This window comes from Triticum aestivum, chromosome 6B, assembly GCF_018294505.1.
Source record: "Triticum aestivum cultivar Chinese Spring chromosome 6B, IWGSC CS RefSeq v2.1, whole genome shotgun sequence".
Lineage (NCBI taxonomy): Eukaryota > Viridiplantae > Streptophyta > Magnoliopsida > Poales > Poaceae > Triticum > Triticum aestivum.
The window spans coordinates 17,641,139-17,659,473 of NC_057810.1; the positions used below are offsets into that span (position 1 = coordinate 17,641,139).

Here is an 18,335-nt window from a genome sequence, read left to right on the forward strand (position 1 = left end):
TTTCTAGAAAAAAGTATTCCAAGAAAAAAAAATGAAATTAGATAGCACTTCCCCTCTGCAAGTGGCAGCATATTCTTTAGCGAGGTGCGGGGCAGCTTCCTTGTGAGGGCAATATGAAAATTTTCAATGAAAACCTTCTCAGTCACCATGAAAACGGCATTGTAGCTCAGGTTGCGCTTGAGCAACCCATTTCCTTGAGAAACTTCACAGCATATATCAGGGCCGTCTCTCTAGTTCTGACGAACTATGACAGATGTAAATGATGAGACTAATTCATTGTTGATCATGCTTCAGTCCCAAATAGATTACCTTTTCAAGTTTGAAATTTTCTCAGCGGAAGTAAAATCAGGTGCAGAATTTAGGAACAAAGATATTCAATTTCAGAAGGATAATGGGAAAGAAACCAAAAGGCATAATGAGAGACCCAATAGAAACATACATTTTCCAAGCATAACCTAGATATAGAAAATGAACTGGAAATGATGAAAAACAAAAAGACAGAAATGGAAATGGAAATAAAAATGTGGATGAAAGCAACCCATATGATATATTTACTGGAAAACAGTGCAATACAGTTCTCATCCTTTCTTGTTCTCTGGGTTCTGGTTTCACAAGAAAATTGGTCTACCCACATATTTAATTTCCATTATCCTAAAAATGGAAGTCAGAAACACAAATATATTCAGAGATTGCAGGCGATGCTTTCATGTCTACTTAACTAGAACATCATTACATCAACACCACAGGGTTCATGAATTAGACTATCAATTTCATTAGGCATTAGCAGCGACCAAACCAGCATATGGAAGACATACTACAGCAGAAAATCAATCACTATTTAGGGGGAAAAATAGTAATGTGAATTACCAGCTTACTATGAATGGTGAAAACTGTCATGCCATACACAGTTACCGATTTCCATAACCCATCCTTGCTTCATGTAAATCTGAAATTAGTCGGCATTAGCCCTTTGCAAGCATCAGCATAGTCTCCAGCGAGGCATGGTGCAGCTTCCTTGTGAGGGCATATGTACTTCTCCATGAATACCTTCTCAGTCAGTACAAGCACGGAATACAAGTCCCGGTCGGGATCTAGCAATCCATTTGCCTTAAGAAACTTCACAACGTAGCTCCGGGGCCTTAGCCGGCCCTCCAGGATGTACGAGAGCATTACGGGGCGATGAGCAATGTATGCGGGCTCCAACCCCAAATCAGAGATGAGGAACTCTGACCTTCTCTGCAGAAACTCCTTAGTCTTGTTCAGCACATTTGGAGCCTTAGAAATAGCAATGCCCACCTCAGCATCCGACCACCTGAACGTTTTCTTCAAGTGCTCCACTTTGGCGGCGATTTTCTCCTCGCTGATGAAAGCAACAGCATTCAGCGCATGCCTAAACATCCCAGATCCACGGGGCACACCCAGACCTTCGACGCTCACCGCCGTCGCCCGGATACGCTCTACGTTGCAGGTGAGCAACCATGGTTGAGCGGCACACAGCTTGGCAATATCACAAGGACCAATCCCAAACTCTCGTAGGAGCGCGACAGTGGGCTTGACCACCCTGTCGAGGTCGGACGAGAGAATGTAGGATTTGCGCTTGATAGCAGAGAGGAGATTCTCGTAGGACCCGAAGATGCACAAGGCAGTAGTGTATATTGGGGACGATGGAACTTGTGGGGGCGTGCCAGAGGAGGTGCGCGATGTCAGAGCACGCGAGACCAAGGCCGGTGAGCGCGGCGACGTTGGGGGCCAGTATTGTCCCCACGCCGGCGCAGAGGAACCGGGGGTCCCTGGCGACGAGGGCGGCCACGTCAGCGCCGGAGAGGCCGAGGCCGGCGAGGAAGGCGAGGACGGCGTCGGGATTGGCTGGGGACTTGAGGTGGGCGAGCTTGTGGGAGGCCTTGAGGGCCTGCGCTTGGGGAAGCCCGCAGGTAGAGACGAGGTAGTCCTCGACGGCGAAGCTATGGTTGGTGGAAACGGCGGGCGCGGCCGCGGAGAGGAGGCGGCTGTGATAGCCGAGGAGCTGGGAGATGGGAGAGGCGGAGGGGGCCGAGAGGAGCTGGGAGAGGGCGCGCCATCGGAGACGGAGGCGGAGCATGGCGGCGCGACGGCGCGGTGGCGAGGTAAAGGGGAACGCGTTGGTGCGGGAATGAGGAGGAGGCCGTGGAGAAGATTTCTGTGGGTGCTCTGGAGTGGGCCCCACGCGTCGGTCTCACTCTCATCTGGGTGCTGCTCTCTGGAGTGGGCCCGTTTACAAGGTGTTCTCTCGTTATGTTTGTGCAATATTTTTGTTCAAACTCATTTGGAGCACATTTGATCTCAAACTAAAATGAATTTTTTTAGCAAATTTTACAGTACAAAGAAAGAAAATACTCAATTAAGGTACTCACTCATCTATATTAATTGTTGATGATTTATTACAAAGTTGTACCGGTCCATTATGCTACAAACTTGTTGTTCTCCTTGTGATGCCCGCTCATCTGGGGGCATGTGGGTTTCCTTCTCTTCTCTCTGCCGCTCTTGTGTATGGAGAAGGGGGAATCATCCCCTCTTGCCTGGCCTATATAGATAGATACAAGTAGGGTAAGGCTTATTAGTGCTGTCACCGAGTCGCTGCGAGGAAAAGGTTGTGCCGCTTCCAACAAAGCCTGTCATAGACCGTTCCCCACTTTGTCGAGGCAATCTAAGGCGCGTTCATTTGGTTAGGGTATCTAGAAAAGTTTGGCGTGATTGTGGCGGTGGCCAAAACATTGATCTTTTTGTTCTCCTGTTATCTTTTGACATATGATATTTTTTTTCAACCTCGTTTAGAACAACGTTTACAAAGAAAAGAAAACGCATTTAAGGTAGCCTTTTTTGGTGATTACAAGAAGTTTCTTGATCATAGATGATGCTACAAACTTTTCGTTTCCCTTTGGATGCCTCTCATTCTACAGTCCCCGCTTCGGCGGGTGGAGTGGGTACGCTTCTCTAGTGTTTGTCCTATAAATAGAGTTATGTCAGGGTTTATCGATTGTGTTGTTGGGGTGGAAGAAGTTGCACCACGTCCAATAAGACTTGACGCAAACCCCCCCCCCCCCCCCCCCGCCCCCACACACACTTACTAGAGGGTGGTTGTTGCTTATCAAGGCTTGTGGTTCGGGAATGTTGGAGCTTGTGTTCTCCTTCGACGATGTCGGGTGGAGGCGGTTCTGGAGGCTAACAAGTGTGGGGTCCGCCCTAGCTGGCAAGCTATATAGAATGGTTCCGCAACATGAGGTTCATAAACCGTTAGAGGTGTGGTGGTGTGATGTCTGTTTTCTTCGTTCTCATTGGCCAAACATGGTGGCGTCCAAAGGCGAGTGGCACAAGGAACTCTAGGGACCTTACTATATTTTTCTTTTCTCTAGGGGTACTTCTGCAGTGTGTCAAGGAGTCCATAAATCATGTGCGTGTAATATGTAATCCCCTTGTTAGAGTCTGAAACAAAATGGAGCTCTCACGTTCGTTTGGATTCTGGAACGTTCGATCGATCTCCCTGACGCGTAATGGCCGTCGGATCTCCTGATCTCTCTCTCTCTCTCCCCCTCTCCCTCCCCCCCCCCCTCCCTCCCTCCCTCCCTCTCTCTCTCTCTCTCTCTCTCTCTCTCTCTCTCTCAGCATACCGGAGACAGCACAACCCACCCAATATAGATTGCAGCAGAACCAAATACTGCTTGTGCATTAAACATGATTTGTTTCACTGGGTTGTTAGCACTGTCTCCTAGATGCAATGCTCCTCTGCTCTCTTCCTATCTCACCAATGGATTCATTTGGACTAAGAAAATGTGCTCTTTTTTGAATCCGTGATGCCACTACTTTCTGCTGTGAAGTACTCCGTAGTGATTCTTACATGATTTCCATACATCAAACTGTGTCATATGTGACCTTTTGCTTTACTATGATGTTTAATTAATGTAAGATGCAATTTTTTTCAAAATATCAACGATTAGGTGATGCTTATTTAGGCCTGAAACCTTTAACTTGCCAAATTTTTATACATAGGCGACCTCTCCGACCTTTTCTACTTCTAGGGATGATGATGGTTTTGAAATTATGGTCAGATACTTATTAAGTTCTATTTTTTCTTGTGCTCATGTTTCTATCCTAATCCAAGGAACTGGTTCTTGCCGTGAACAGCATCACCATAACCACATTGATGGTCCAAGCCCCAACTCACGACATCATTTTTAGTTGGGTTGTGAGCACCTCAACAACTCAACAACAAATATACTTGATGTGTAGCCGCATATACTACATCATCACCGACATCATTTCTATGACATGCTCAAAGTGATGTAATTAACCAAACCATTACTGTTATTAGTGCTTAGTTCCTCCTATATCTTTGAGAAATTCTAATGATGGAATCAATGGACTATATTTCCTTCAATCTGTCGAATATATATTGTGTAACCAGTAGTGGACTGGGTGGGTGCTGCCATCGTGCTTTGCTATTCATGTAACAGCCTGAATCGAATATGAATCGCGTTCTACCAAGTTGGATATAATGTCACTGCATTGTAAATTAGTTATTATGTGCTGCAATTCTCCATTGCTTTTGGTATGATGTCAATCTATCAGATTTGAAGCGTAACCTACTTTGTTGGATGGTCGCCGGGTTGGATATGACCACACCCGGCAGGGGTGCGGGGTGCGGCAAGCCGCACTTTCCATCTAGTGTATATGAGATCCATTGTGCAGCTCCCAACCAAAAAGAAAGGATCACTGGTGCTAGAACTAGTGGAGTTATTCTACAAGGTAGTCAAGCTTTTTTACTTACACTAGAATAGACAGATTATATCTCCTCTTTTCATAAACACATTCATCTGTTAAACAAAAAAACATCCAGCTTCACGCGACAGCTCCAACCATGATACACTCTGAATGTTGCACTAAACCCATAGCAGTGTGCATACAAGTTACTGCCAGTGAGATGAGATCAGTGAGCTCTGATAAAAAAAATAGAGGCGAGACCAGGCAGCATGTGAACATGCATTGAGTTGGCAATACACTATACTTGCCCTACAATAAAAAGGCATACCTTGCGTCTGCGGAACTATAGCTCAATATACCATAGGCACGGTGCCTATGCCTGCTGCAATATGCATCGAAGCGGAGCTGATCCTCCTTCAGAATCACGTATAGGCAAACCCACAGTTTGCGCCATGCTCCGTCTCCTCGAAGAAGAAAGGACCATGATACATCCAGTTTCAGCACATTTTCTCCTCCTGGAAGAAACAAAGCACCACCTAAATTCAGTGAAGTGAAAACTTCAGAGTTTGCGTGGATTAGAGTAAAACAACATCTCCAGTGTAAATGTCCTTGGTTCGACCATTACTGCCTATGTGTGCCTGCCATGTCTTCTCTAGTTAGCACACTAAATGAATATACACATGGAGACCGTTGTAGCCAAATTGGTGACATGCTTGCTCTATAGAGTCTAACAAAAAAAAAGGTACGACAAAAATCTATCTCTTTGTTTCAGACAGTGTAAACAGGTCGCAAGGAAAAATCACTTGGCTAAAAGAATAAAAAGGAACTACCTGCATCTGACTTTCAGAGTGTATATTTTCATGAAACGATAATTGGATCGAAAATTACCCCCCCCCCCCCATATGAGCACTACTTCTCTTACGAGACGAAAAGAGCTTAGTTATTTGCAATCTCTAGACAGTCTGCATCTTATTACCAATAACTCAAACAAGAATTTGATATGCAAAGGTTAAAGAAATACTCAAATTATCAATGGTGCTAACAAATGTATGGTCTAGTTTATTTTAACCAATAGAAGAACAAAAAAAATATGAAGTTTGCAAGGTTCCACCTGATATATTTCTAAAAGACGAGTCAAGACATTCAGCTAAATCTAGATCGTAACACCAATCTATAATTTGAGATACAACTGGATATAAAAAGCCAACTCAGTAATATATTGGTCCTTGAAAGGAACCATCCCAAACAGTAGCCTACATAAAAAACCACATGACGGCCAGTAGCCAGTAGTATTAGGTACAGAACAACGGAGTGGGAAATGTGCAATCACAACCTACGATATAGCCAGACAATAATGCCATACAGAATCATAAAAAAAGCAAGTCTAATGCATGTATCATAACCATTCAGAAATGGTAGTCCTATGCACAGTATGACAGAACAAGGTTCGATTAAGTAGAACGTGCATTATGGACATCTTGCTTCTAATGAAAATTCCAAATTAATAATTATGGAAAAGGGAACATGCACACAAAATAATGGCAATGTAAGTCCAACTATAACTGCAACAAAATAAAGCATGAAACAAAGGAAGCACCTCTTGTGATGGGTTAGACCCAAGAGGCACACGCAGTTTCCCATAGTGCTGACATAGTATCAGCAGCAACGAAATAACTAACTTGTGAGGATCACCTCTCTGGTCTTGACTGGCGAAGATTCATACCATTAATCATTTAATCGAGCCATTTATTTACATCCTTTGATTCAGCACTTCCACCAACAAGAGGGCCACGAACAGGTTGATGGTAGAAAAATGGAAGTAACTAAGCGCACTGCCATCAGTGATCCTTGAAGGAAATAAAGAGGAAAAAAATAACTAAAGTGTTAACTACAACATCAACCTGATGACTCCAACAGTCCAAGTTTACACCGTACGTGCGGATACATGGAGCTTAACTCGTGTGGCATAAAATGGACCCAGTGGCTCGAATTTTAGTCAAAATAGTCCTCCAGATACATAATACATTTACATAATAATAAATAATTTGAAGGAAACAACATGACCTATCTTTCTGTGCTTGAAAAAGCTTAAGTAATATAAGGCTTTCAAAAGCTAAGCCAAAACTCTGAAATAACCATGAAACTGCCAGGTACTTTCAGAACAGCAACAGCTATCAATAACAGAAACACTATTATAGCATTATTCAATTTTGAGCTCATATGCCCCTAGAATAAGTATCAGCCAGTAGGGCATCCAAAAAATACGGAGGAAAAAACTAGGAAAACTGATACAAACTACTACTAGTAAACAATGACTAGCTTTCTCAAACAGGCAATATCTCATAAACAAAGCTACTGCAGGAAGAACGAAGAGTTTCAGCTTAGAAGAACTAGAGGAAGCAACCAAAAAACTAGGTCAAAACTGGATGACCAAAGGAAAATTTTGAGACTTCGTATCATCATGGCCAAAATAAGAATCTTTTTCGATGGAAAGATAGATTGAGGATTGCATTGAAAACTGCAATGACCATTGAGAACATAGAGATAGAGCGTGCAGATATATGCTTTATCGATAGTTGAAAGCATTTGTAGAATGCCCTGATCTCCACACTCTTAGTTCCACTATGTGTGTCAATATTATGCGAATGAGGATGGACAAGTTCACTGCAGTGCTATACTTTCTTCTCTAGTGAATGATGTAACCATCATTCAGTGAGACATAATCAAATTACCAGTTTCACCCAGGATTACCAATACTAAATAACATGCATCAGACAACAAACATTCAGTTTGGCAAATAACACTGAATCAGAAATTACCAGCATTGTCGCTTCTCACAGCCCGTTGTTGGTTCATGTAAATCTGAATCTAGCGGGCACTTCCCCTCCACAAGCGGCAGCATAATCTTCTGCAAGGTGTGGTGCAGCCTCCTTGTGAGGGCATATGAACTTATCCATGAAATACTTCTCGCTCTCCTTGAAAACAGTATAGTAGCTCGGGTCGCGCTTGAGCAATCCATTTTCCTTGAGAAACTTTACAACGTGGTACCGGGGTCTCATCCGGCCCTCTAGGCTGTAACAGACCATTGCCGGACGTTGAGTGAGGTAGGCCGGTTCCAACCCCACCTCAGAGATGAGGAATTCAGACCTGCACTGCAGTGATTCCTTTGATTTTACGATCAAATACGGAGCCTTACACACAGCAATGCTCACGTCGGCATCCGACCACCTGAATGTCTTCTTCAAGTAGTCCCCTCTGGCAGCGATCTTCTCCTCGGTGAAGGATGCAACAGCTTCTATCGCATACCTGAACATCCCGGATCCACGGGGTACACCGAGTGCTTCGGCGGACGCCAACGCCGCCTGGACGCGCTCTAGGTTGCTGCTGAGCAGCCGTGGCCTAGTGAGGCACAGCTTGGCAATATCACAAACACCTAGCCCACTCTCTTGCAGGAGAGCGACGTTGGAGACGATGGATCTACGCCGGAAGAGGCTGGCTTTAACCGAGACGAGGCGCGCGATCTCAGAACGTGGTACGCCGAGGCCGGAGAGCCCCGCGACGACGGGCGCCAGTGTTCTCTCCACGCCGGTGCAGAGCAGCTGCGGGTCCCTGGCGACGGCGGTGGCGACGTCGGCGGCGGAGAGGCCGAGGCCGGCGAGGAAGGCGAGGACGGCGTCGGCATTGGCGGGGGACTTGAGGTGGGAGAGCTTGGCGGAGGCCTTGAGGGCTTGGGGTCGGGTGAGGCCGCAGGTGCCGACGAGGTAGTCCTCCACGGCGAACCCGGTGGTCGGGGTGGAGATGGCTGGCGCTGCGGCTGAGAGGAGGCGGTGGAGAGGGGATACCGGAGAGGTGGCTGGAGATGAGAGGAGGTGGGTGAGGATGGAGCTGCGGAGGCGGAGCATGGCGGCGCGGCGGGCGGCGGCGAGGGAATGGGGAACGACCGCCGCCGGTCCGGTCTGTTGTTTGAGAGTGGTGAGGGTTTGCGTTGGTGTGGTGTCTGGTCCTGGTGGCATATGTCAACGGGCTGGGCTGGGCTGGGGCGCTGGGCTTGCAGACGAATGTGTTTTTTTCCTTTGAATTTGAAAAGGTGTTCTAACAAAATCTGATTTGAAGATTCTAAAAATACAAAAAAAAATCTGATTTGAAAGGTTTACAATGAAACAAAATAGAGGGAGGCATGTAAAAAAATCGAGTGATTTATCTAGATAAGGTTTTCTTTTGTTAAAAAAAGATAAGCTTTTCTTGGTTCTCCTTTTTCTCTATGAGCCCAAGAAGATAAAAGGGTGTCCCCCTCAATGACGATAGAAGAATGAGACCAAAGTTATGTAGTACTAGGAAATAAGCCCGTGCGTCGCAACGGAAAAAATTTAACATACACATCTATCTCAATAATACTCAAAATAAAATGAGTGACAACAAACACATAAGAGTTATTACATATGATAATAAAAATGTCATATACTTTGTGGACTGTCCATACAAATATGCTTCTATTGTGTGTATGTTAATGTCATATAGATGCACTAACTTCCTATTCTGTTGCAACATATGTAGGGTTGTCCATCTCAATTGATTCTTTTGCATGGTGTGTTGCGGTTCAATTCACGGTTAGCTGCAATTTGCGGTACTCTAGCTTTCTTTTGCTCTGGCTGCATATTTGTGTATTTTTAACTTTCTCGTGCACACTTTTTTGTTTTTTGTTTTTGTGCTAGCTCCATATTTGCATATTTCTTCCTCCTGTGTTTGTATTTTTTTTCAACTGAGTTGAATCTTTATTTGTTTAGTTTTGATGATTGGCCTGACATCGCTTTTTCAGCTTTTCCAAAGACTCTAATACCTCTCCGTGGAGGACACACAAACAATACCAAATCCAATCCAATTTGGGAACTCCAACTTGGCACGTGATTTCTGAGACTTACCAATCCCGACACATACATAATTGGACTCGGTTGGGTGGTTTCCCTTTCCTAAATTCTGATCTCTCTCTCTCTCTCTCTTTGAATCCCACAATTTCTCCGTCTCCCGGCCTTTTTCTTTCCCTCAGCAATTCTCTCCCATATTAATCCCACATATTTTCTCCCTATGGAGAGACGAATCGATTCCTTACAGATTTTCTAGGCCGCTTATATTGATATCAAGTGGTAAAGGTATATAAGTTGATTGTACTTTGTGGAAGGGAGCGAGGTGGGATAATATAAAACGTATGAGCCTTTTATCAACACAACCAGGAGCTAGTCTAGTTGGATTTGCTCTCTACGATTGAACCCTAGGTCGGGAGTTCAGATCGCAACTAGCCCATATTTTTTGCTCTCGGGACTGTATAGTTTACCTGGGCCACCACGTGGGTGGGCTGAGGCCCATGCGGCTGGCAGGTCTCACGGGGCAAGGACAATGTAGATCTACCTTTAAATCTCAACCGTCTATCTTTATGTTTGACACAAAATCGACGGATATAAAGGGATGACAGATGGAGAATTATGAAAGCCTCCGTCCTTTATTATTAGGTAAAGATACATTTAGTAGAACATATCACCGAATACAGAATACAGAAATTCTGTCCGATCACCGAAATCAAATATTGGATTCATATATGGTTGAAGTTTTCAAACTTTTTCATCACATACAATACATATTTGAATACAGAAACTCTTGCAAACCTCTAATTGCGCTGAATCAACATGGACAACGACTTTAAATTTCTACTAGAAAGAGACGATCATTTTTTGTGGTGTTTTTACTCATCGACATTTGTTGCCTTTTTGTTTTTCCAGGCGAGTGAACGGTCTTCATACGCTCAAGGACCAGTCCTTTCATGACCAGTACCAACATAGACCATGATTTTTTTGGGTTTTCTTCCAACAAAATATACATTGTATGAAAATTTATGTAAACATAAGTATACGTAGTATATATGAAATTTACACAAGTCTTGACCATCAAACATTTTAGATTTAATTTAATGTCAACATGTGTGTAGGCAATGGACAAGCGAAACTTATCTTAGAAATGCACCATCGGTCTCTTAAAGGATCCAAACCTGTGGATTACTTATTCATTACTATGCTATAAGAATAGAGCTACCATGAACTACTGTGTGTAATAGATTATAAAAGAGACACACCATATTTTCTTCTACATATTGATGCATTCCAACAACCGGTAGTATGTGGATAACATATCAAACCATTTGAGAAGCTTCAAAAGTCACTCTTATCATAGGTACATCAAGTACTACTTTATCAAGTAAGGGCATTAAATAGATAACAAATAATAGTAGATACCAACCAACCAACCCGACTCCCACGTATGCGCATATGCATATATACTGCACCATCTGTACAAAAGACATAGTAGCACAACGAGATGGGATAGAAAGAGAAGGAGATGTGAAACTAAAGGCATTAGGGAGTAGGAGGCACCAGGAAAAAGGACACTGATGCTCAGTGCACTACACGATGCTTCTTCGTCACTGTACATAGTGTGAGAGCTCATAGCTGCAACAATGCTCGCTCAATGATGAATACAACTTTGATTAGCACTAGTTGCTGGGGCGCGCCCTGGGCGCGCCTCCTATGCGGTCCTTTGCGCACCTGCCTTGGTGGCGCAGTTGTGAGCATGCATATGCGTGCCAGATTAGCTCAGTTGTTAAAATATGAATAGAGTTAAGACAAGCTTGGCAGAAAAGTATTCAATGATCAGGCATAGCAAGCATATCAAGGTAATAGGTTCATATTATCAGATAGGTGATCCTCTTATAAGATGGATGATAGAGCACAACATTGAATTGAAATCAAAGTCTAAGATGCTCCAGAAAACAAGCGGTCTCCAAAAGAAAAGCAAATTTCATCAGGCCACAATGCAGGATTATTAAGTGTTAGAGATAAGCTAAAGACGATAGGCGGTAGGTGCTACTGAGGGCGTTACATCTAGAGACGATGGATGATGAGGGAGAGGCAGCACCTTTCCTTGCGCTTGAAATGGAAGGTGCAGATGTCTCCTTCCTGGATGTTGGCGTGGTGGCGAAACATGACCAGTTCGTCTTCATGGGTGGCCCTCTTGTCAGTTCGAAGCATGAAGCGAGTGTCACAGCTCACGGTGTCGTCTCCAAGCTTGATTACAAGGGTGAGGTTGTCTTCTGTGTACTCCACCTGAAAGTACTATCAAGAGAAAGAAAAGCAGTTAGTTCATGGCAAGACTGCTTCTCAAACATTTCACCTGTGAGTATAACAAAGTATTAGAGTCAGAAAGGATGGCGGCGAGAGAAGATTAGCCTTACAGATAGACATGGCAAATCAAAGTTGTGATTTTCACATGCAGTGTGAGCATGGCACTAAAGGATCAGTAGCGGACAACGAATCCACGGTATCTCCTTTGGCTCGTCGTTATTGTCGTCCCGGGCACCCGTTCTCCTCATGTCGACGAGCAAAGAGGAGAGCTTTCATCGGTGATGGCTAGTCTAGATTCTTTGAATCTTCAACAAAATGGTCTAATTCAGGTCAATAGCATTAATTTCCATTTTTTGACTTTCCGGTTTCTAAGTTCAGTACATGATGGACAAGTAAGATCTTGACATTACAGTATGCAGTAGTTTAACCTTTAAAATGACCATTTGTTTAGAGGTACTCCTGTAATTCCGAGTGGCTTATAGATATTGAGTATGAAACCGAAAAGCAGTATATATCATGCGTAGAAAAAAAATCCCATTCAACAATAGTATGCACATGGAAAACATGTGCATGGAAAGACAAAATATTACTCCCTCCGTCCGGAAATACTCGTCGGAGAAATGCATAAAAGTGGATGTATCTAAAATTAAAATACGTCTAGATACATCCATTCCTCCGACAAGTATTTTCGGACGGAGGGAGTATCTAATTGATATCTTCTAAATCTATTTTCTCCAAAATAACACCAACAATCCTTATCTGGGTGTGCATACAATTCAGAGATGCAAGCAAATCGTATTATGATAAATTGGTAATACAAACTGACGGGCGAATGAAGACAACTCTTTCTGCATTGAAATCTCCTCTCAGTGATGCTATGAAGCAGCCCACATCAAATATATATTGGAACTCAATGCCGATGAAGCAACATAAAATGATAAAACTAAGTCAAACCTCCATTGGATTATTATAAATTGTGTTGCAGACCCAAACTGAAGTTCTATAACTGAACTAACAAATCTAAAAGAATGGCAAGCTGCACTAAACCAGTCAAGCAAGTGCTTTCCTTACCTTTTAGAAATCGTGGTGCAGACCCAAACTTAAGTTTTCTAATTGTACTAACAAATCTCAACAAAGCAGCAAGCTGCACTGAACCCGAGAAACACTAATACATGTATATCTAATGCCTTGTTTTAATATCAAACCATGGGCTGCTCATGGATAATGCTACGATAGATGAAGCAAAAATTACCAACTCCCAAGACAGTGGCCTGTGAGGCCCAATGAATCCCCACCAGGCCCCCACCAACTCGAAAGCACGGTTTCCCAACCATGTGTATCAATAAACCCATAAAGACCCCCTAAAAACCCATGAAGAGATCTCAACGGAAAAAAAAACATGGAGCAAAGATTCGACACAATTAGATGACTCTCTCCACATTATTTGTTTTGCTCAAGCTGGAAATGAAAGCTCTACGTATGGGAGCAGCGCAGTTCACAGTCCACATTCATATCCGAAGGGCATCAGCAATTGAGCTAGCAAGGCTGAACACCTCAAATGGAGGGTTGGCTGATGGCTCTCACTGTGTGAGGGCACGAATCCGTGATCCAGAAGTAATCAAACTGCTCACCTGACCCAGCTAGAATTAAGAGAAAAAATGAGCAAAGTGAAGTTTGCCTAGCTGAAAATAGGGAACAGTGAGAAACCACCAATTACCAGAATTTGCAGTCATGAACCGTTCATATGACTGACTGGGGAACACAGTTTGAGTGACATGGGCAGTAACTTTTGCGACAACATAAGCAGCCAAAACTTTCTGCAGAATGAACAGAACATAAATACTCATGGGGCAAAAAGGAACAACACAGTATATGCAACTATAAGTCACATGTAGCATCATAATTGACACTTGAAATGTATTACTTCCATTTCACTGAATAATGATACGAAGTAAATATGTCACAACAAATTGACCCACAACATGAAAATTCGCATGCCACATACTCTATTACCAGGTTCGGAGAAGGAATGAAATTGAACGTCTTAACTTTACATGACTAAGCCTGCTCGTAATACTATCAAATGTGGACTCAGGTAAAATTTGAATTCTGAAGGGCATTAAGTTTTTGGTCCGACAACTTGAAATGATGGCACAAAACTGTACCCATTAGCGATTGCAACAGAATTGTAACCTGGCATTTTCTAAGAGTTCCACTAGATTGCACTAAATCATCAATAATAACGACATGTCGCCTTTCAGAATAGCAGCAACACAAGAATTCATGACACAGTTGGAATTAGCAGGAAGGGGTTGCGCATTGTCACTCAAACCTTTGCTTGGCCCTCTTTGAGTGACATTAATAAATTGCAGCTAGTTCCATAGAAATTTCCCTGCACCTTATACCACTTAAACGAGACAAATTAATAACACGAACCTCGAAAATAAAAATGAACCTCTCCTAAAAGGATGCCTAAGAATAACTGGGAAAGATAAGTGAAAACATATACTGAAAAAGGTCGTACCTCATCATCTCCTGCTTCTCAAACTAATACTTCATCAGATGCTTCCTCGATAAATTTTGTGCAAAATACATTTGCTGGATGGCCTGATTAGCAAAACTTCAAAATTAGCTGCAGAACAAGTATTGATATTGGAGTAAAATGTATTGCCATTGAACTATTTAGCCTTTTCAGTCGAATAGGTACAAGCAAGCACAAGGCAAGGCCAAATTGTAAGGGTCAGAAAGACAGAGCAGTGTACAATAAATTAGCAAGAAACAACAAATGCATAGGGGAGAAGGAAGATGGATGCTTACTTGGGTGACTGCACGGAGGTGGAGGGGCGCGTCGCCGCCTTATCACCAATGGCCAGATCTGCTCTTGGCGGAGCTTCCCCATGGGCTCTTCGTCTCCATCCCCCTCCTCTCTTCATCTCGCCCTCCCTCCCCTTCTCTGTACGTCTGACAACGGCGCCGCAGACGACCATATCCATGGCCAACCCGCTTTGGCCGCCCCTCGACGCAGCAGGACAAAATCGCTCTGCACACTGGTGGAAAAAGGGCCTTTGGTCGCGGTTCGCAACTGCCATTAGTCGCGGTTGCGCAACCGCGACCAAACAGGCGCGACTAAAGGCCCCCCCCTTTAGTCGCGGTTGCTTAAGAACCGCGACTAAAGGCCCGTCCACGTGGGCGCCAGGCGGCCGTCGGGGCGGAGGACCTTTAGTCGCGGTTCTTCTGGCCAACCGCGACTAAAGGCCGCCGCAGGTTTAGGGTTTTAGCCCCCCCTAAACCTGTTTTCTGTTTAATTTGTATTGTTTTATTTCTTTTGTGCTTTATTTTAATTTTGAAGGAGTTTCACATATTCTACGGTACTACATACATGCATATGAATGTACAATTTCAAACAAATTTGAAATTAGAACCAAAAAGAATTCAAGAGGAATATACAATATATATTCAATATCATCGGATGACCATATACAATTTTGAACAAGTTTCCATACATAATTTAATGCATATAAAGTTCTACGTCCTCGTAATGGTGTTCTCCTTTAGGATGGAGGACTTCCCTCCTGAACCATCCAGCTAGTTCCTCTTGAAGTGGTCGGAAGCGAGCTTCTGGACTAAGCATCATCCGGAGGTTATTCCTCTGAGCATTGGTATCACTCGGAACCCGCCGCTCAGAGGTGTATCTCCGGATCATCTCACAGACATAGTATGCACATAGATTGGTCCCCGCTGGCTGAATATCCTCACCATTCTTAGCCTTTGACCTTTTGAATTCTAGCTCTTTTTTGAATTCACCGACCTTTGTATCTACGAACCGTCTCCAAACCCTACGAGGCAAAGAAAATTAAATGAACAAGAGAGTTATTAGTTACTTGATATTAGGAAATGAACGAAATAGGGCGATCGATATAGAGCGCAAATGAATGAAAATAATTACTTCTGCAGCATTCTTCTCATGCCGCCCCAAAGCTTTGGATCCTTATTCAGAGAGTCGTGGACGAGACATTCTGAGGTGTCAACTTTAATTACTAGCAGAATCCAGTGGAACCTGCGGACATGATACATGCACAGTATGTCATGCATAACTCATCGATTAGCCGGCCACATACCATGCATGGAGTAAACAAAAGAGAATGTGCTCAAGACAGAAACACTCACCCAAAATGGTAAGGAAATAGAATATCACTTTTGAGTTCCTGCTTTGTAAGAAACTGCCACAGGTCTGCCTCCATGTCGGCGGGGTGATGCTCCAACACATATCCATTAACGATGTGTGGGTCAATGAACCCAACATCATGGATGTTCCTTACTCTGCATTCCTTAATCTTCATTCTGCATGTATAATAGCGGACACAACAATATAGTTAGGACATATATATAGTGCAGGCAATATGAACGAGATGGGGTAGAAATAAATCACTTACAGAACGTAGCAACTGATGATAGATTTGTCGAGCTCGCGCAGATTGAAAAGCTGGAACAATTCACTCAGATGAATTTGTACATAGTAATGTTTGAAGTGATGCTCATATCTAACTTCCGCATAAATATATTCTTTGGCGTTTTTATTTTTTATGTAACCCTTGTACCATTTCAGCAGACCTTTCATTTGTGGAGGTAGATCCTCTTCCTGCGCAGGCTCGACGAGAGGCCCATTCTTCACATATGTAATTACTACCTCCTTCACTGGCGCCTCATCAAGGCCTAACAGTTCACGAAGAGTAATACCTAAGTTGGCCGCTTGTTCTCTGGCACTCGTTACAGTCAATCCATGTGCTGTCGCAGCTGCTATGATACCGGGGTCATCCGGACCGGCTGCTTTCACTATAAGCGGGGCAATCGATTGTTTACTTTGTTCCCCGAGCTGGGCAACTCGTTTCCCGCTTTTTTTACTTTCTAATTCCGTTTTCTCGGCCTCCTCCAAGGCTTTGTTCTCCTGGTTCTCCGCCCGCTCTTTCTTCTCCTTCAACATGAGTGCCTGCCTACGAAGTTCACGTGCATAGTCGTCAGGCAGATTCTTCGCGGCTTGGGACGGTGTGCTCAAAAATGACTTAGCCCACTTCTTTTGCTCATCAGAAAATACTGGCTTGGGCTCGGGCTCTCTTTTCTTCTTGCAGTCCGCCTTCCATTTCTCATGATCAGCAGCCGCGGCCGCGGCAGTTTCCTCGGCACTATGTTCCCAAGGCCTTGTGGGGAGAGGCTTCAGTGATGGCTCCGGTACCTTTGTGGTCTTAGGTACATAAGGGTCCGGGTTAATAATCCAGGACTGCTTCTGCTTCTTTGCTGGAGGTGGATTGGGGGGCGGCGTCTGATCACCCGCCGGACGAGGACTGGGGGGCGGCGTCTGATCACCTGCCGGACGTTGTGGACTGGGGGGCGTCGGCTGACGTGACGGAGGTGTAGGTGAACCGCCGCCACCACCACCACCACCACCACCGCCACCGCCACCACCACCACCGTAGGGGGGTGGACTTGTTGTCCTTGGCGCCTCGCCTGGAAACTTGATAAACTTCTTTTGCCATAGAATGAAATGGCGCTTGACATCTCCAAGTCTTTTCTCCCCTTCAGGTGTAGCAATGTCAATCTCCAGGTCCTCAAACCCTTGGACTATGTCCTCCACCGTGACACGAGCATAGCCATCTTGAATGGGGTTGTTGTGGTGGAGTGCTCCAGGTAAACATGGTAAAGCACTGCCGATGGCTACCTTCATTGACATGTTCCCGATAGGATAATACAGATGACATTCTTTCATCTCCTTTATATCGTCCACGGGGTAGCAAGGAGGCTCCGGTGCAGTAATTTCGACCACCAGAGGCTCCGGTGCAGTAATTTCGACCACCAGAGGCTCCGGTGCAGTAATTTCGATCGTCGGTGCATCTGCACCAGCCGATGGGGCCTCCGTGGAAGCCACACTGCTTCTCCGCTGCTGGCTTCTGAGATCCGGAGGTGGTTGCTACTTCCATTTGAAGATCGTCGTTTATCGACGTTTGTTTGGCATCATCTTACTGACGGCGCCCTTCATCTTCACCGTCAAGGTTCAGATAAGAAGAGATATCATCTTCTTCTTGTCCGGTCGGCACATATAGAATATTGCCGTTTATGATGCCGAACATATGTGCTTCACCGTCCGGATCATAGTTGTCCATAATCGGATCAGCTCTATCGTCCGCCATTATATCAGTCCTGAAAACATGTAGTAAAAACAAATTAATTAAGTGAAGAAGGGGGGCGGTGGCGGTGGCGGTGGTGAAAGGGCGGTGGCAAAAGGAGGGGGCGAGGAAGGGGTGGGAGAGGGTGTCGCGGTAGAGCGCGAGACGGGGCGGCAGACGACGGCGTCATGGAGAGGGAGGCGAGGACAACACACATGTATAACCCTCGCCGCCCCCTCTCGATCCCTAAAAAAACACCGCGCGCATCGCCGCCCCC

General features: G+C 44.5%; 1 protein-coding gene across 1 annotated transcript; it reads right to left on the minus strand.

Moving 5' to 3' along the window:
• Window positions 1-4,892: 4,892 nt before the first annotated feature.
• On the minus strand, window positions 4,893-8,747 carry LOC123138633 (transcription termination factor MTERF9, chloroplastic). Its single transcript, XM_044558579.1, has 2 exons — window positions 7,554-8,747; window positions 4,893-5,249 (listed from the first exon to the last, which is right to left on the minus strand). The coding sequence occupies exon 1, from the start codon at window positions 8,745-8,747 to the stop codon at window positions 7,587-7,589; it is 1,161 nt and encodes a 386-aa protein (XP_044414514.1). The 3' UTR covers window positions 4,893-5,249; window positions 7,554-7,586.
• Between the last annotated feature and the right edge of the window lie 9,588 nt (window positions 8,748-18,335).